At 32.3% G+C, this 21,329-nt stretch overlaps 1 protein-coding gene across 1 annotated transcript in view; it reads right to left on the bottom strand.

Annotated features, from left to right (window-relative positions):
• Positions 1-21,329, bottom strand: part of ctif (CBP80/20-dependent translation initiation factor) — a 75,508-nt gene that overhangs the window by 12,765 nt on the left and 41,414 nt on the right. The window contains exons 9-11 of the mRNA XM_073824060.1: positions 17,899-18,403; positions 14,358-14,657; positions 6,010-6,165 (exon numbers count right to left, since the gene is read on the bottom strand). Of these exons, the coding sequence (XP_073680161.1) occupies positions 6,010-6,165; positions 14,358-14,657; positions 17,899-18,403 (961 nt within the window). The remainder of the gene's footprint in view (positions 1-6,009; positions 6,166-14,357; positions 14,658-17,898; positions 18,404-21,329) is intronic.

The following is a 21,329-nucleotide window of genomic DNA, read 5'->3' on the forward strand; positions in this document are numbered from 1 at the left end:
TTCCAAATATATAATTCCTTGAATGTAAAATTTCATTACATTCATGACATTTCCAGCCTTAAGCTCTTGCATATCTTCATCTTTCCCTCAACTGTGGGAAATCAGTTTTAAAACTTTCTCTCTACATTAAAATTTCACCTGGAAAGACTGAAGGACCCTTACAAAGCAGCATATTATAACAGAAAACCACTGAGAAAAATCCAAAATATATTTCCAGAGAAACTGTCTGAATCTATATGCTATGATATAGCAGACGTGAAGTCATGGCCCGCGGCGTTTGAAGGAGTGAACATGTATATTGGCGTCTAGAGGGTTCTAGTCCTGGTGGTCTGGGGTAATTACTGATGGGGTCTCGTCGTTCTGGTCTCCAGAGTAACGGCTGCTTTAGGTCTAGAGTTATACAGCCCTTAATGACGTCCCCGGAGAGAAAGAGCAGAGCTCACGTTACAGAAACCACCTCAAACTAACCTCACACACCAACACACGTCCACATCACAATCAACATCAGAAAGATGCACAGCCTTCATCAGACAGACTGTAATTACCTCCCTACAGACAAAAATTAACATCATCCTACATGGTCAAACTCTACACTACCACTAAGAGACGGATTTAATGATTATATACGTGTGTAAAAAACAATCCCTTAGAGGAATAGATCCAAGAATGAAGATATGCTGAAAATATCCACACCCTCAGGCCATCCAAGATGTAGATGAGTTTGTTTCTTCATCAGGTTTGGAGAAATGCAGCATTGCATCACTTGCTCACCAACGGATCCTCTGGAGTGAATGGGTGCCGTCAGAATGAGAGTCCAAACAGCTGATAAAAACATGACAATACTCCACAAGTAATCCACACCACTCCAGCTTATCAGTTCTTGTTGTTTTATCAGCCGTTCGAACTCTCATTCTGACGGCACCCATTCACTTCATTAGAGAGCAAGTGACGGAATGCTACATTTCTCTGAATCTGATAAAGAAACAAACTCATCTACATCCTTGAAGGCCTGAGGTCTTGAGATCTTGAGAAGCCAAAAAAAGTAAGTAACAAGAAGTAAGAAACAAATCCGTTATTAAGACTTTTTCAACTTCAAACTTAATATTCGTGCTTTCTGCAATGAAAAAGTGGTCTGGTCTGAATCAGGAGAGAAATCTGCACAAATCAAGCACCGTTTACAAGCCAAAACAGCTCTAAACAAATATGTGAGACAACAGGAGATGGACTTTTTCATTGGAGAAAGTGTTATGGATTATGGACTCATATCTTAGCCAGAAGCAATGGTTTAAAGTCAAAAACGAAACGTTTTATTGATGGAATTGTTTCTTGCAAACACACAGCTTTTGGCTTCTCAAGATGTTAATTAATGGACTAGAGTGGTGTGGATTATTGTAATGTTTTTATCAGCTGTTTAGACTCTCATTCTGATGGCACCCATTCACTGCAGAGGATCTATTGGTGGTGAGTGATGCAAAATTTCTCCAAAACTGATGAGCAAACAAACTCATCTGCTTGTGCATTCCTCCTTTTGTAAGTCACATTGGATAAAAATGACTTCAAAATGCATAAATGTAATATAAATGTAAAAATACTGTATTTAATAGTGCGTTCTTGGACCCTTGAGAAGATAAATTATCATTGCAAATATATAATTTATATATTTTTAAATGTAATAATTTATTAAAATATAATTTCAAATATATATACTGAAGAAGTCAAAAGTTGCAAAATTAGCAACACATTAATCATTTTACCAAAATAAGAGGAATCGTAGAAAATGCATGTTATTTTTTGTTTTTTTGTTATTCCACAACAAAAAATAATAGTTGAATTTATAAAAAATGATCTCGTTCAAAAGTTTACATACACTTCCACAGCTGTTTTTCTGTTTAGTAATATTTGTTCATGAGTCCCTTGTTTGTCCTGAACAGTTAAACTGCCTGCTGTTCTTCAGAAAAATCCTTCAGGTCCCACAAATTCTTTGGTTTTCCAGCGTTTTTGTGTATTTGAACCCTTTCCAACAATGACTGTATGATTTTGAGATCCATCTTTTCACACTGAGGACAACTGAGAGACTCATATGCAACTATTACAGAAGGTTCAAACACTCACTGATGCGCCAGAAGGAAAAACCATGCATTAAGACCCAGGGGGTGAAAACTTTTGAACAGAATGGAGATGTATACATTTTTCTTATTATGCCAAAATATCATATATTTTTTAATTTAGTACTGCCCTTTAGAGGCTACAGAAGATAGTTACATGTTTCCCAGAAGACAAAATAAGTTAAATTTACCCTGATCTTCAAATTAAAAAAAGTTTTAACCCCCCATAGTCTTAATAAATGTTTTTTTTCCCTTCTGGAGCATCAGTGAGTGTTTGAACCTTCTGTAATAGTTGCATGTGAGTCCCTCAGTTGTCCTCAGTGTGAAAAGATGGATCTCAAAATCAAACAGCCATTGTTGGAAAGGGTTCAAATACACAAAAACGCTGGAAAACCAAATAATTTGTGGGACCTGAAGGATTTTTCTGAAGAACAGCAGGCAGTTTAACTGTTCAGGACAAACAAGGGACTCATGAACAACTATCACTAAACAAAAAAATACAGCTGTGGATCATTCAGGTAACAACACAGTATTAAGAATCAAGTGTATGTAAACTTTTGAACAGGGTCATTTTTAAATAAAATCAACTATTGTTTTCTCTTGTGGACTATATGCAAACATCTTTTATGTGAAATATCTTATTCAGGTCAGTACAAAATAAAAAGATAACATGCATTTTGTATAATCCCGTTTATTTTTGCATAATAATTAACATTTTGCAGATTCTGCAGTGTTTTTTTTGTGTGTAGGTCCTCAGTTGAGAAACAAAGTGCATACAAAGTCCTTTTACAGACTGATTTTTAAACTGTCATGTATATGAGTACTAACTGTATGCAACTGTATGTAAAAGTGACGAAACTGAACAAAAGCATCCGACAAAAGGGTTCGAGAAGATCAGAGACGCGTCCAACCCTTCAGCTCGAGCAGCTTTCAAATGAACAACAGACGGTCTCTTTTCTCCCTCCCTCCATTCATCCTGTCTTTTCTTTTCTCCCACACCCTCAGCGCTCCAAATACACCTGTCAGCTCCAAACTACAGCTGGATCACCTGTAATTAAGCAACCTGCTCTGCCGGTCCGCCGCGCACACAACACACACTTCACACCTGGCCGAGACAGGCCTGTAAACACGGCATAATCGCAGTCACACACCGACACAAAGCGCCTGTTAGGACTCCCAGTCCCAGACCGTCGTGTCGGGACGTGCCGATACGGGAGACGAATGGGATGTTAATCCGGCTGCGATCTTGAATAGCGGCATTCATACGGCACAAACACACGCTGAACTCTCACCCAGATCACGCCGCTTTGATGAAGAATCAAACTCTGGCGTTTGACGGATCACGTCTGTCATCACCCGAACAACTGACAGGATTCATCGCAGACAGGGAAGCCCTATTCAACAGCGATCAGGGCATTTTGCCAGACAAAAAACATCTTAAAGTCTTAAAGGAACGGGATTATCAAAAAACGAATTTTGCCTGATTTTTTTAAATGGAAGAGTTTGATTTTTTGTGAAAATACAGCAACTTTCACAACTCTAAACAACCTTGCCTGTAGAGCTGCAGGATTCAATGAAAATTATTACTCTTATTATTATTGTTGTTGGTCGTGTTATCTAAAAATAAAATAAGATATATTCCTATTTTCGTATTTGTAAAAATTACTGTTGTTATATATTTCTAGTGTATTATTATTATTATTATTATTATTGTTATATAAAATATTGAACAGAATAAAATATATTCCTATCACAATATTTCACTGTAAATTTAAAATGATTCAAGAATAATAATAACAATTATTATTATTATTGTTGTTGCTGTTATTATATAAAATCTTGAACAAAATAAGAAATATACAAAATATTCCTAGTGTAATATATGTAATAATACTAATATGTGTAAAAGCATTACTATTATTATTATATAAAATATTGAAGAAAATAAGACAAATTCCTATTGCAATATTTCAGTGTAAATAAAAAAAAAATTCAAGAATTATTATTACTATTATTATTATTATTATTATTAATAATAATAATAATAATATAAAATATTAGACAAAAGACGACATGTTCCTATTTTCATATTTGTACAAAAATATTCAATAATAATAATTATTGATGTTGTATTAAACAAAATAAGAAATACTCCTATTTTCATATTTGTAAAAATATTCAAGAACTATTTTTAATGTTGCTGTTATATGAAATATTGAAAAATAAGACACATTCCTAGTGTAATATTTGTAAAAAAAATATTCAAGAATTATTATTATTTATATTATTATTATTATTGTTGTTGTTGTACAAAATATTAAACAAAATATTTTCTATTGCAATACTTGACTGTAAATTAAAAAATATTCAAGAATTATTATTTCTATTAATATATAAAATATTGAACAAAATAAGAATAATAGTAACAAGTTTTGTAATACTTGTAAAAAATGTTCAATAATAATAATAATATTACTATTTTTATTATTGTTGTTGTTATTGTATTAATATTATAAATATTAAAAATAAGACCTATTCCTATTGTAATATTTCACTGTAAATAAAAAATGTAAAAGAATTATTAATACTATTATTATTATTATTATTATTATTTATAGTCATATTGATATATACATTTATTTTTTGGCCACATAACTAATGACAATAATATTATTAAAATTAAATTGTTTTTATTAATAAAAACGTTCACATATCTTAAAATGTCTTATTTTTTATTTTACAGTGAAATATTACAATAGAAATAGCATGTCTTATTTTGTTTCATATTTTACCCCCTCTCAAAAAATAAAATAAAAATAATAATAATAATTCTTAAATGTTTTTAATTTACAGTAAAATACTTCACTAGGAAAAATAAATACCATTTATGAATTTACTAATTAATTCATTTATTTATTATTAGTATCATCATTTTCTATATTATTATATACTATATTATATACTTAATATATCAATCCATTTTTTTGGCAAAATAATATATATATATTTTTTTTATAGTTGCAATTGCAATTTCATCCAATAAAAAAAAGGAAAATAACAATTAGATTTTTCTTTTTAGAGTTAGTTACTGAAAATCATCTGCAAACTATGTAAAATCCATTACCTCCATCACAAAAATGCATTTAACCAACTATTCACATTCACACATCAAAAACATCTATCCAGTGTTCAGCAACTCGCCCTGTCTATGGTGAGTTGATATATGTGACCCTAGACCACAAAACCAGTCTTAAGTCGCTGGGGTATATTTGTAGTAATAGCCAAAAATACATTGTATGGGTCAAAATTATTGACTTTTCTTTTATGCCAAAAATCATTAGGAAATTAAGTAAAGATCATGTTCCATGAAGATTTTTTGTAAAATTCCTACTATAAACATATCAAAATGTAATTTTTGATTAGTAATATGCATTGTTAAGAGCTCAATTTGGACAACTTTAAAGGTGATTTTCTCAGTATTTTGATTTTTTTGCACCCTTAGATTCCAGATTTTCAAATAGATGTATCTCGGCCAAATATCGTCCTATCCTGACAAACCATACATCAATAGAAAACTTATTTATTGAGCTTTCATATGATGTATACATCTCAGTTTTGTAAAATTTTACCTTATGACTGGTTTTGTTGTCCAGGGTCACATATAGGAAATATATACTGTTTCTAAATAGCAGAACTAAAAGTATAGGAAGTTTGTGTTGATTTCATCTCTGTGACTGTCCGGCTGTTGTTCATTCCTCTTTTTCTCAGAGATACTGTGTTGTTTTAATTTCACATCTACCAGAGCGAGACGGCTCGCAGTAAATTCTGCATGCTTCCCTCCGGCGTTTTTTTGCGGTGTGTAGTTGATGTGTTGTTCACTTTGTGTGTTGTGTAGTTTGTGTACCTCTCTCAGACACGAATATATGGGGCAGACCAGCACTCTGAAAGGCTCTCCGGCGCTGCTCCTCATGGTGCCGAACACTTCGCACAAAAACGTGATGAAGCCCAGCCAGCACTCCACATCCGTCTGTTGCAGCTCCTCACGCCGCGTGAAATCTCTCTGCAGACGCACAGAAAGAAGACTTATTCACTTATGAACAGAGTTGGGGGTAACGCATTACAAGTTACATAATCAGATTACTTTTTTCAAGTAACTAGTAATGTTACGCATTACTTTTAATTGACAAGAAAATATCGGAGTTACTTTTTCAATTAACGCCAGTAACTTTTTTGCCCCATTTATTGATTAAAAGCTCTCCTGTCCCTATGTTGAGAGAAATTGTGAGTTAGATGTTACTTTAGTTCTAGAATAAATGTGAACATGCATTAATTCATCTCACTCACTAAAAAAACAAAAACAGTATTCCTTAAAATAAATAAAAACAGTGAAATTCAATGCAAACCTGCAATAATTAAATATGTTAAATAATACAAATATCCTTTATGTATTTAATCCCATTTTATTAACCGATGTCTTTGCTGCCGACCTTCGATGATCCAATTCATCCATACTAATAAGCAAAATTTACTCTAGATAATCTAACATTTGTTTTCCTTTTTTTATTGCTAAAGAGTTGACATTTTTTCTTCTGCGGTCTACTGTACAGACATTAATTTACTTTTCTCTAAGCCTGAGGCTTTTGGTGTGAAAAGGCTTTACATTTGCCAAAAATAGTACTTTTTTTCTTAAAAACAAACAAGCAAGCCCTGCCCAGATTTAAAAAGTAACGCAAAAGTAATGTAACGCATTACTTTCCATAAAAAGTAACTAAGTAACGTAATTAGTTACTTTTTTTAGGGAGTAACTCAATATTGTAATGCATTGCTTTTAAAAGTAACTTTCCCCAACACTGAAAATGACATTAGATGAACTAACATTTGTGCCTCATTTTTTTTTTTTTTTATATTGATGAAGAGTGTTGAACCTTCTTCTCCTGCGTTCTACTGTACAGACATGAATTTACTTTTCCTTCAGCCTGAGGCTTATTCGTTTCACTTTTTGGAGTGAAAGGGCTTTTACATTTGCTAAAAAAAAAAAATTTATATTAAAAACAAACGCAAAAGTAACGTAATGCATTACTTTCCATAAAAAAGTAACTAAGTAATGTTAGGGAGTAACTTTTTTTTTAGGGAGTAACTCAATATTGTAATGCATTACTTTTAAAAGTAACTTTTCCCAACACTGAAAATGACATTAGATGAACTAACATTTGTGCCTCATTTTTTTTATTGATGAAGAGTGTTGAACCTTTTTCTCCTGCGTTCTACTGTACAGACATGAATTTATTTTTCCTTCAGCCTGAGGCTTATTCGTTTCACTTTTTGGTGTGTAAGGGCTTTTACATTTGCTAAAAATATATATTTTTTATATTAAAAACAAGCACAAAGTAACACAAAAGTAACATAATGCATTACTTTCCATAAAAAGTAACTAAGTAATGTTAGGGAGTAACTTTTTTTTAGAGAGTAACTCAATATTGTAATGCATTACTTTAAAAAGAAACTTTCCCCAACACTGAAAATGACATTAGATCAACTAACATTTTTGCCTCAATTTTTTTTTTATTGATGAAGAGTGTTGAACCTTCTTCTCCTGCGGTCTACTGTACAGACATGAATTTACTTTTCCTTCAGCCTAAGGCTTATTCGTTTCACTTTTTGGTGTTTAACAGTGTTGTTTTCATCAACGATGACGATGACGAAATCATTTCGTTGACGCCACTTTTTTTCATGATGATAACGAAACGATGACGAGATAAAAATGGCTCGTTGATGACTAAAACATGACGAGACGTGTGTGAGTTTTCGTTGACGAGACGAGAATAGACGAAAATGTTATTGGGTGGTCCGTCAGACGTTTAAAATGCATGACATTTCCGCTTCTTGTGCATGCCAATTAAAACTTAAAAAGTATCTGACGCTATGGCAAGCCGTTTTAGCATTAAATACTCTTTCTATACTAGTATGGCAAGCCGTTTTAGCATTCCATCCTTGTTTGTCTTTTATGTTCTAAAACATTCCTTCATTATTGTAATTATTGGTGAAAATAGTCGATCCGGAAGCTCACATTGTGTTGAACTATAGATCTGCTATTTTCAGAACTTATAAGTGACACTACCCAACAGCAAAATACTTACTGACCTACATTAATTTGTTAAAAGACTACTTTTTTCCCTTTTTTTGACTAAAACTAGACTAAAACCTTTTTGACTTTTCGTCGACTAAAACTAGACTAAAACCTTTTTGACTTTTCGTCGACTAAAATTGGACTAAAACTATCACATATAGAAGTGACTAAAATTTGACTAAAACTAAGAAGCATTTTAGTCCAAAAGACTAAGACTAAGACTAAATCTAAGATGGTTGTCAAAAACAACACTGGTGTTTAAGGGCTTTTACATTTGCTAAAAATATTTTTTTTATATTAAAAACAAACAATCAAGCCCTGCCCAGATTTAAAAAGTAACGCAATAGTAACGTATTACTGTACTTTCCATAAAAAGTAACTAAGTAACATAATTAGTTACTTTTTTAGGGAGTAACTCAATATTGTAATGCATTACTTTTAAAAGTAACTTTCCCCAACACTGAAAATGACATTAGATCAACTAACATTTGTGCCTCATTTTTTTTATTGATGAAGAGTGTTGAACCTTCTTCTCCTGCGTTCTACTGTACAGACATGAATTTACTTTTCTCTAAGCCTGAGGCTTTTGGTGTGAAAAGGGTTTTACATTTGCCAAAAATAGAACTTTTTATATTAAAAACAAACAAGCAAGCCCTGCCCAGACTTAAAAAGTAACACAAAAGTAACACAACGCACGCATTACTTTCCATTAAAAGTAACGTAATTAGTTACTTTCTTAGGGAGTAACTTAATATTGTAATGCATTACTTTTAAAAGTAACTTTTCCCAACACTGAAAATTACATTAGATGAACTAACATTTGTGCCTCATTTTTTTTTTATTGATGAAGAGTGTTGAACCTCTTTCTCCTGCATTCTACTGTACAGACATGAATTTACTTTTCCTTCAGCCTGAGGCTTATTCGTTTCACTTTTTGGTGTGTAAGGGCTTTTACATTTGCTAAAAATATATATTTTTTATATTAAAAACAAGCACAAAGTAACACAAAAGTAACATAATGCATTACTTTCCATAAAAAGTAACTAAGTAATGTTAGGGAGTAACTTTTTTTTTAGAGAGTAACTCAATATTGTAATGCATTACTTTAAAAAGTAACTTTCCCCAACACTGAAAATGACATTAGATGAACTAACATTTGTGCCTCAATTTTTTTTTTATTGATGAAGAGTGTTGAACCTTCTTCTCCTGCGTTCTACTGTACAGACATGAATTTACTTTTCTCTAAGCCTGAGGCTTTTGGTGTGGAAAGGCTTTTACATTTGCCAAAAATAGAACTTTTTATATTAAAAACAAACAAGCAAGCCCTGCCCAGACTTAAAAAGTAACACAAAAGTAACACAACGCACACATTACTTTCCATTAAAAGTAACGTAATTAGTTACTTTCTTAGGGAGTAACTTAATATTGTAATGCATTACTTTTAAAAGTAACTTTCCCCAACACTGCTTATGAATGGTCACTGAAAGCAAAAACGCTACAAAATGCATCATATTTAAAAAAAAAAAAAGTGTGACGCACTAAAGCAAAACAGACACTAGTACTGTATTTTTGTAATCAGCACATCAAAATTAGTACAAGCACGTATTAGATCTCATTCAGCAAATATGATGCCATTACTAAATTCTGCACCAAAAATGCTGGAGAGATAAAGACGTCAGAAGCATTTCTGAAGGATTTAGTTTTTACTTCAAATAGCATCCCATATGAGCGTATCCGTAGCAACCAGGCATTTAAAAGCAGTGTTGGGTATAAACAAAAACATATTAACTATGAATGGACTTTCACACACACTGGCAGCTCTTCTGTTCTCCGATAAGCTGCGGGTGTGTGTTTGTGGCAGATTGCTAAATGAGTCGGAGCAGACGTGTCCTTTCAGTGGGGTCAGAGACACTCGCATCTGCGTATCTCCGTTACATAACCCCGTCAGAACGAAAGCGTCTGCTCCAGCGTCAGACGGGTGAAGAGAGATGGTTTATGTGAGGACAAACCGGATGATTCATCCACCTCTACGCACGCATTAAACTCCAAACCGACGCTTTACATGGGGTTAACGGGGTTACTAAACGTAATATAATTATAATAATTTATAATATTAACAATAATTATAATACTATAATTATTATTATGATAATTAATTAAATTATGCTTGATAATGTTTTCTAAGCATCAAATCAGCATATTAGAATGATTTCAGAAGTGTCATGTGACACTGAAGACTGCAGTAATGATGCTGAAAATTCAGCTTTGATCACAGGAATAAATTACATTTTACAACACATTTACATATTAACATTGATTATAATACTATAATTATTATTATGATAATTAATTAAATTACACTTGATACTAATCAGAAATGTTTCCTAAGCAGCAAATCAGCATATTAGAATGATCTCAGGAGTGTCATGTGACACTTAAGACTAATGTAATGATGCCGAAAATTCAGCTTTGATCACAGGAATAAATTACATTTTACAATATATTCACATAGAAAACAGCTTTTTTGAACTGTAATATTATTTCCCAATTTTTGCTGTTTTTACTGTATTTTTGATTAAATAAATGCAGCCCTGGTGAGCAGAAGAGACTTCTTTCAAAAACAAAACTTACCCACCCCTAACTTTTGAATGTTCTATACATAAACTAATAATATGAAGTGAGATGTAGTGTACAAGTTATATCAAATGTGAATAATATATTTGCATACATTGGATGTTTCATTTTGTCAAAAATAAATGAATAAATACAAATTCAAAAGGTCAAAAGTTTACATCCCCTTTCAGAATGTTAATTATTTTACCAAAATAAACGGGATCATACAAAATGCATGCTATTGTTTATTTAATACTGACCTTAAAAATATATTTCACATTAAAGATGTTTACATATAGTCTGTACGAGAAAATAGTTGAATTTATAAAAATGACCCCGTTCAAAAGTTTACAATCTCTTGATTCTTAATGCTGTGTTGTTACCTAAATGATCCACAGCTGTTTTATTTTGTTTAGTGATAGTTGTTCATGAGTCCCTTGTTTGTCCTGAACAGTTAAACTGCCTGCTGTTCTTCAGAAAAATCCTTCAGGTCCCACAAATTCTTTGGGTTTATTTGAACACTTTTCAACAATGATCTTGTATGAATGTATGATCTTGAGATCCATCTTTTCACACTGAGGACAACTGAGAGACTCATATGCAACTATTACAGAAGGTTCAAACACTCACAGATGCTCCAGAAGGAAAAACCATGCATTAAGAGCCGGGAGGTGAAAACTTTTTCAGTTTGAAGATCAAGGTTAAATTAAACTTATTTTGTCTTCTGGAAAACATGCAAGTGTGTAAAATAAGCATGTAAAATATGATATTTAGGCAAATTAAGAAAAATGCACACATCTCCATTCTGTTCAAAAGTTTTCACCCCCGGCTCTTAATGCGTTGTTTTTCCTTCTGGAGCATCAGTGAGTGTTTGAACCTTCTGTAATAGTTGCATATGAGTCTCTCAGTTGTCCTCAGTGTGAAAAGATGGATCTCAAAATCATACAGTCATTGTTGGAAAGGGTTCAAATACACAAAAATGCTGGAAAACCAAAGAATTTGTGGGACCTGAAGGATTTTTCTGAAGAACAGCAGGCAGTTTAACTGTTCAGGACAAACAAGGCACTCATGAACAACTATCAATAAATACAGCAACAAAAATGAAATGCTATACATTATTATTTTGTATGTTTTATCAAAGGTTGGTAGTTGCTTTCAGCAGCTTCGCTTCACGATGCTGTTACTAACACGCTTACATGATCGCGCTTGTTCGAGATGCAGCGTGTTGGTCTGTGTGTATTTGTGTGTGTCGTCTATGTGTGTGTCTGTGGAGCAGGATGTGTGTTTTGGCCGCAGCAGAAGCGGGTCAGAGTTCTGGTGTCACATCACAGTGAGAAATGAGTCTAACAGTCAGTTCCCAAAAACAATGACAAAATACTTAGAGCTTCACCACCGAAACCACAGCACAGACAGACTGAGACAGAGACATGCTGTGTACACACACACACACACACACACACACACACACACACACACACACACACACACACACACACACACACACACACACACACACACACACACACACACACACACACACACACACACACACACACACAAAATAATTAAAACAAATAAAAAGCTTTAATATTTACTTACGGCTTTAAAGAATTTAAAGATCTATTTAAAGCATCGATTTGATCAAAAATACAGAAAACTGTTATATTGCAAAATGTTATTATAATATAAAATAATGGGTTTAATTTGTAATTTACTTTAAAATATAATTTATTCCTGTGATGCAAAGCTGAATTTTCGTCAGTTGTTACTCTAGTCATCAGTGTCACATGATTCTTCATGTTTGTGTATAACAAACAAGTTGTGCTGCCAAAAATTTTTTTCAGGATTATTTGATGAATAACAAGTTAAAAAGAACAGCATTTATTCAAAATATGAATCTTTTCTAACAATATACATCTATGTTATCACTTTTTATTAATTTTTCATTAATTTATTAATTATTTTAAAATGAGAAAGAATAAAATTTTACTGACCCCAAATTTTTGAACAGTAGTATATATTGTTAGAAAACCTTTCTATTTCAAATGAATGCTGTTTTTTTTAACCTTTTATTGATCAAAGAATCCTCAAAAACGTATCATGAATTCTGGAGTAATGATTCTGAAACTTTAATTACAGATATCAATTAGATTTTAATGTATATTAATATAGAAAAAATGTTCATAATATGTTTAACAATATTACACTTTTTCTGTATTTTTGATCAAATGAACACAGCCTTAATGAGCATAAGATTTTTTTTAAAAACAATAAAAATCTTACTGATCCCAAACTTTTGAGCGGTAGTGTGTGTATGTGCATACATTTTTCATTTTAAAAAAATCATGTTTTTTATTGTTTTATGTTTTTATTGTGTTTTATTGTGAGTTAGCTGTATTATTTTTTAGCTATTTTTTTTACTTTATATCTAAAAACTGCAGTTTGATTGAAATTAATTTGTATGCACAATAAAAAACATGATTTTTGAATGAACATAAATTGACAAAGCACAGAAAATTAGTAAAATATACTAAAAAAAGTATATAAAAACTGACAATACGCAAAAAGTAAGCAAAAATTAAAAATTGAGAAAATAGATAAGTTTAAAGTGCCCAGAATTACTAAAAGTAAAATTGAATAAAATAAATGAAAACTAAATCCAAATGTTTGTATAATATTTTAATAAAATCAAAGCACATAAAAAATTACTAAACTTATACTAAATTAAAAACTGAAAACAAAGCTAATTTCAAATATTAATAAAACTGTAATAATAATAATAATAATAATAATAATAATTATTATTATTATTATTATTATTATATTATCATTAAGCATAAATAAAGTTTACAATATATAGTGCTAAAGTTTACATATATAGTGCTTTTCCTGAGCTCAATCATCTGTCTATAATGCCATATGAATAATACTTTAACACTGGATCACACATAATGTTAGTCATAATTTAGTTTGTCATGACCATTTTCGAAAAAAACAGGCTGTTCTTGTTCATGCAAAATGTAAATTGCGTGAGTCACTTTTTAGGTGTTTTTGCCATTTTGCAGCTGATTATAAGGGAAAGGGCCAAACAGGAAGAAAAAGAAAATCTTCACTTTCTGCATTCTACAGGAAATGAGGGTGAGCAAACGATGACAGAATTTCATTTTGAACTATTTCTTGCATTCAGAAACTCATAATTTCAAAATGAGGTGAAAGCGTTCAGGGCCTAAAAAGTCCCTTTTGTACAATGAGGAAATTGTACAGGGTCACTCAGCTGGATTGCGGGCGTGAGTCACATCTTCAAGCCCTTTAGAAAAAGAGGAAGAAGAGAAATTGCAGATGCAAAAGAGGAACGAAAGAGCTGAGATGGATGCGGTCGAGCAGCAGGTGGGATTATGTCTAGCCGTGAATCGTGCAATCCGATTGGTCCTCACAGACACAGTACTGACCAATAGAAGAACACCTGCAGAACTTGAATGTGATCAAATAAGTTCTGAACATTCAGTTCTTACCTGTAACATGTTGAGTAACAGAGAACGAAATTTGGTTCCTTCCACCATGAACAGAGCCATCTTGTCGCAGAGTTTGGCCGCCGTGGCTGCAAAACTTCGGTCGCTGACTGCTTTGCGGTAAATCGTGTGAACGATCTCGTTTAGTGTCTCCTCCGAGTCGGCCGAATTTTGCGCTTCCTCCATGAACGTGGTGAGCTGCTTCTCCACGCCGCAGCTATTATTCCTCATGCTGTTTAGAATTTCTAACAATCTGTCCATTCGGCTCCGCTGAGGTCCGGACGTCGCCACAAGAACTTCCTCCTGCCAATCAGAGAACAGCGAGAGCGGACACATGACTGAGAACACTGAGGAATAGTATATACTGTGTTTAAAAGTTTGGGATCAGTACGATTTTTGAAATAAGGAGCAAGGATGTTAAATTGATTAAAAGTTATTTATAATGCAAATCTAGCTTGTTTTTTCATGTTATTTAAATGTTTTAACTAGGGCCGGGACTTTAACGCGTTAATTTAGATTAATTAATTACACAAAAATAACGCGTTAAATTTTTTTAACGCATTTTAATCGCACTTATTTTTGCACTGCGGAACGTTTCTCACTGGATGAGTTTTGGCGGACCTATTATACTGGAGCACCAACTAGCGTTCAGACAAAAACAAACCACAATGAACATGGACAAAGCAGCTGTTGAGACCGCTTTGGTTGGCCCTGTGGATGGGAAATTTTGTTATAAAAAACTAATGGATGGAAGCGTCGATAAGAGCATGGTTGTGTGCAAGCTATGCAACAAGGAATTCGCATATCACCGCAGCACATCGAGCTTATTGCTACACTTAATGGCAATATTGCACTGGTCTGTTGGACTTGGTTGAACAAAAATAAACAATATTTTGTTGCTTAAGCTTATGTATTCAATGGTATAATTAAAAATCCATATGAAAAAAACTTACTCCTCACTGTTCTCAGGTCAAATATTTATATGCGATTAAAATGCGATTAATTTCGATTAATTAATTACAAAGCCTCTAATTAATTAGATTAATTTTTTTAATCGAGTCCCGGCCCTAGTTTTACCACATCAGTAGCATGTCGTTTACATATTTAGCACATTTCTAACTTGTTTAACCATATTGATTACCCTGGAAATCCAGAGGTCTCGCGAGAGCACAATTTGAATTGTCTCTGCAAGACACTCTGGCATCGAGCAATGATCCACATTACTGCATTACGTAAGCAGTTCTGGGAACCAATCAAATCGGTGTATCTGACGTAGGCGGGCCAGAGGCGAGCTAAGCTGATGACGACAGCGCTCCGACGTCTGGAATCATTTAGTAAACAGATGAACACCAGTTGTTTGAAACGGCTTTGGCCGCTACAATGAACGAGTTAGACTTGGCTTTTCATATAAAAGAGGAACAGAAAACCGCGCTCGAATCGTTCCTTTGTAAGAAGGACTTTTTTGCTGTTTTGCCGACTGGATACGGCAAGAGTTTAATCCATCAGTCAGCTCCGCTGGTAGCTAAGCGTATGGGGCTTAGTGAAAACTTAGTGATAGGTCGTGGCGTTATCCAATTGCGTGCAGTGAGAGTTTCAAATGCATGCTTGGTGCCGCCCCTTGCAGGCCCTTTTCATTGCTCGATGCCAGACCCTTAATCCTAATAGATTAGGGTCTGGATTTTTCCAGGCTACACATTGATAGTATTTTGCTAACAAATTTAACATGTTTCCAGCTTGTTTTAACATATAGTAAGCATGTTTTACCACATTGGTAGTATGTTGCTAACATAATTAACATGTTTCTAGGTAATCTTGCATGTTGTTAACATGTTTTACCACACTGATAGTATGTCAAAAGTATATTTAGCATGTTTCTAAATTTAACGAGTTGTAAACATGTTTTACCACATTGATGGTATGTTGCTAGCATATTTAACATGTTTCTAGCTTGTTTATCATGTTGCTAACACATTTTACCACATTGATAGTATGTTGCAAGTATGTTTAGCATGTTTTCTAGCTTATTTATCATGTTGCTAACACGTTTTACCACATTGATAGTATGTTGCAAGTATGTTTAGCATGTTTTCTAGCTTATTTATCATGTTGCTAACATGTTTTACCACATTGATAGTATGTTGCAAGTATGTTTAGCATGTTTTCTAGCTTATTTTATCATGTTGCTAACATGTTTTACCACACTGATAGTATGTTGCAAGTATGTTTAGCATGTTTTCTAGCTTATTTTATCATGTTGCTAACATGTTTTACCACATTGATAGTATGTTGCAAGTATGTTTAGCATGTTTTCTAGCTTGTTTATCATGTTGCTAACATGTTTTACCACATTGATAGTATGTTGCAAGTATGTTTAGCATGTTTTCTAGCTTGTTTATCATGTTGCTAACATGTTTTACCACATTGATAGTATGTTGCAAGTATGTTTAGCATGTTTTCTAGCTTGTTTATCATGTTGCTAACATGTTTTACCACATTGATAGTATGTTGCAAGTATGTTTAACATGTTTTCTAGCTTATTTTATCATGTTGCTAACATGTTTTACCACATTGATAGTATGTTGCAAGTATGTTTAGCATGTTTTCTAGCTTGTTTATCATGTTGCTAACATGTTTTACCACATTGATAGTATGTTGCAAGTATTTAGCATGTTTTCTAGCTTGTTTATCATGTTGCTAACATGTTTTACCACATTGATAGTATGTTGCAAGTATGTTTAGCATGTTTTCTAGCTTGTTTATCATGTTGCTAACATGTTTTACCACATTGATAGTATGTTGCAAGTATTTAGCATGTTTTCTAGCTTGTTTATCATGTTGCTAACATGTTTTACCACATTGATGGTATGTTGCAAGTATGTTTAGGATGTTTTCTAGCTTTTTTATCATGTTGCTAACATGTTTTACCACATAGATAGTATGTTGCTAACATATTTAACATGTTTCTAGTTTGTTTTAGCATGCTACTAGCATGTTTTACCACATTGATAGTATGTTGGAAGTATGTTTAGCATGTTTTCTAGCTTGTTTATCATGTTGCTAACATGTTTTACCAGATTGATAGTATGTTGCTAGCATATTTAGCATGTTTCTAGCTTGTAACATTTTGCTAAAATTTTTCCACACTAGTAGTGTGTTGCTAAACTATTTAACATGTTTCTGGCTTGTTTTAGCATGATGTTAACATGTTTTATCACATTAATAGTATGTTGCAAATGTATTTAACATGTTTATATCTTGTTTTAACATATAGTAAGCATGTTTTACCAAACAGGTAGTATGTTGCTAGCATAATTAATACGGCTCTGGCTTGTTTAGCACGCTAGTAACATGTTGTACTACACTGATAGTATGTCAAAAGTGTATTTAGCATGTTTCTGACTTGTTTACGCAAGTTGTAAGCATGTTTAACCAGATTGATAGTATGTTGCTAACATATTTAACATGTTTCTGGCTTGTTTTAGCATGCTGTTAACATGTTTTACCACACAGATAGCATGTTGCTAATGTATTTAGCAGCAATTACCTTCTCTTTCAATCTCCTCCTCAGTCTCTCTTTTGATGACTGCAGTAGACAGATCTTCCCGCTCTCCGTCTTCTCCTCCTTGTCTTCTTTCTTTCTCTCCTCTTTCGCAGGCTCGTCCTTCACTCCTTTCTCCATGTGGGGCTCCGGCTCCTCGTGTTTTACATTCTCTGTCTCTTTGGTATTGCGTGTGAGGCCCCTGTCGGCCCCCGAGGGCCCCTGATTGAAACTGTTTGTCTGGTGTTTGGGATGCTGATGCCAGCGGCGGTTCTGGCTGTAGCCGTGATGCGGGCCGCCCTGCCGCCCACCCTGGTTCTGCTGCCCCTGGTAACCCCGCCCCCCATGCTTAGTGCCAGCACCTAATTGGTGGTCTATGTTGGGCAGCTGCATCTGATTGGTCAGCTGTTGCTGCGGTCCCTGCTGCTGCTGCTGCTGCTGCTGTGGATTCTGGGATTTTCCAGCAGCCCCCCCTCCTCCTCCTCCTCCTCCAGGTAAGCGCTGCTGTCTCCTAGAATGACAACAAAAATAGCCGGTTATTGTTATGTAAATGAGCTCGTTGTGTGGGGTTTCCAGGGTGTTGCTAGGCAGTTGCTATGTTGCTCAGATATTTTTTTGCAACTTTTATGTGGTTATGAGTGTTTTGGGTAGTTACTAGGTGGTTGCCAGGGCAGTGCTAAGTATTTTGAGGATAAGGTTTTGAAAAGAGTAGTCAATGCATTGTTATGCGGTTGCTAAGGTGATCTGAAGAGTTGCCAGGATGTTGCCAAGCGGTAGAGAGGATGTTCTGGGTGGTTAGATAAATAAAAAGACAAAAATACATTGATGCACAAAAACAAATAAATAAAACAAATAAATAAACACAAAAATACACACATTGAATTTTTAAGAAAAAATAAATTAATTTATAAGCCAAAAAATTAATACACAAAAATAAATAAAGCAAAGAAATAAAGACAAATAAACAAAAATAAATAAATGTTGCAGGATGTGCACACTGAATTTTAAGAGTGTTCTTTATGTTGAGTGAAAATAAATAAATGAATTAAGCAATATGTACAAAAAATAAATCAAGCAAAGAAATAAATACAAACAAACAAACAAACAAGAAAGACATGCAAACTGAAATTTAAGTAAAAATAAATAAATACATTAATAAGCAAAGAAATACATACACAAAAATAAAGTAAATAAATAAATATAAATGCACTTGTAAATAAGAACATTTTGGTTGGTTAAGTCAAAATAAAAAAGTAAAGAAATAAACCAAACAAATAAATATTACTTAATTTTTGTAATAATTAATAAAAATAATGTAATAAAATATTTTGCTATCAAAATAAATAACAAATATTTAAATAATACATTAAACAATTCATAATATTAAATTATCAATTTTTATTACATTTAAAAATTTCATTAAAATTTACTTTACTTTAAATCAATAAATAATAAAATAAGTGGAGTACTTAAGTACTTAAAAATAACTAAAAATAAGCATAAATGAATAAAAACTATATAAATAGAAACAAACAAAAAAGACAAAAACAACAAAATTATTAAAACTATAAACCTTTGTTACTTAAAATATTAATAATAAGAGCATTTTGGTTGGTTAAGTCAAAATAAATAAGGTAAAGAAATAAACAGACAAAACAAATAAATATTACTTAATTTAGTAATTAAATAATTAAAAAAATAAATTGTCAAATTAAATAAATATTTAAAATATTTAAATAATACATTAAACAATTCATAATATAAAATATAAAAAAATATAATTTTTTATTACGTTTTAAGTAATAAAATGACAAACTTTAAATAAATTAATTAATTAATAATACAGAAATTAAGTACTTAAAATAACTAAAAATAAGCATAAATGAATAAAAACTATATAAATACAAACAAATAATAATAAAAATGTCAAAAAAATCACCAAAACTTTAAACCTTTGTTTTAAATAAAATAAATGTTGTCAAATAAAATAAAAAATAATTAAAATGTATATAATATCTATACAAAAGTTAAAAGTATTTTTTTAAATATAAAATATATTAAATTTAATATATTTTTTATTTAAATAAAATATTATTTATTTTATTTAAATTTTACTTGAACAAGACAAACTTTAAATACATAATTAAATAATAAAAGAAGCAAATATACAAAAACGAAGTACTAAAAATAATAAGTATAAATAAAAACTTAATTTAAAAATTCATTTAAAAAAAAAAAAAAGGTTTTAATAAAATTATTTGAATTCTGAGAACAGAGACGTCCTCAGTATTTCCACTGATGAACAATAAACACCCTGCCAGCCAATCAGAATCCAGCAGGCTTAAAGAGCTTGAACACTGAAAGTGGCAGACGACATCACACGCTTAATAATAAACAACGCCTGTGTGTTGGCGTAGACGCTAATATAGTAATCTTCCTAGATGTAGATTTTGGTGTGAAAGGGCCTTAACCCTAAACATGAGCAACAGTAACAGTGATGATTGACCTAAACACCACTAATAATATGCGCAGTCACACACAGCGTGTTAATGTGTGAGTAATGATTTACAGCAGATATGAGTCAATATGTAAACACCCAGATCTCATGTTTGCAGCAGGCTGACGGGACCATCCATCTTCACCGGCACGATCCAGTCATCCTAAAGAGCGACGCTGGATTATAGGCTTTACGGTGTGTACATTACATGTGGATGCATACTGACGTGTGCGTTCAGAGCGCGCCGCGTCACGTGTGACTGTGTTTGTGCACATTATGTGAACACAAGTGCTGTGCATCACTGTCTGACTATTTATTACTTGCAAGAAAAGACAATATTTGGATTTAAGCGCTAAACATTTCACAAACCATATTATTTGTGAGTTTCAAATCAGTTCGGGAATGCAAAAACCCAATCAATCAACATATTTAATTTTAATATACAGGATTTTGGACTAATGAGATTTCACTATGACTAATCAGAAATCATCATGTACATGTCAACATGAAACAACATGAACAATATGAAACCTCTGCATGTTGTGCAGCATCTTTTAGTTTTAGCACTTTATTATAGTTAACTAAAACCATAAATTCTGATAGTTGATAGCAAAATTTTGTTTAAATTGAAGTACTGAAAATAAACACAAATTTGTTTATTACTTAAAATAAATGTCAAATAAAATACACTTATTTAAATAATATAAATAAAAAAATATAATATAAAAAATATTTAATTTTTCATATATTGTTTTTAAATTTTCATTTAATTTTACTTAAAGTACTAAAATATCAAACTTTAAATAAATAAATAAATAATAAAAAGCCATTTTTGGTTGTCAAATTAAATTAATTCCTAATATAAAATCTAAAAATTATAAAATGTGTATTAAATGTTTAATTTTCATTAAAGTTTACTTAAAATGATAAAACTGCAAAC

Source organism: Garra rufa, chromosome 19 (assembly GCF_049309525.1).
Source record: "Garra rufa chromosome 19, GarRuf1.0, whole genome shotgun sequence".
Classification (NCBI taxonomy): domain Eukaryota; kingdom Metazoa; phylum Chordata; class Actinopteri; order Cypriniformes; family Cyprinidae; genus Garra; species Garra rufa.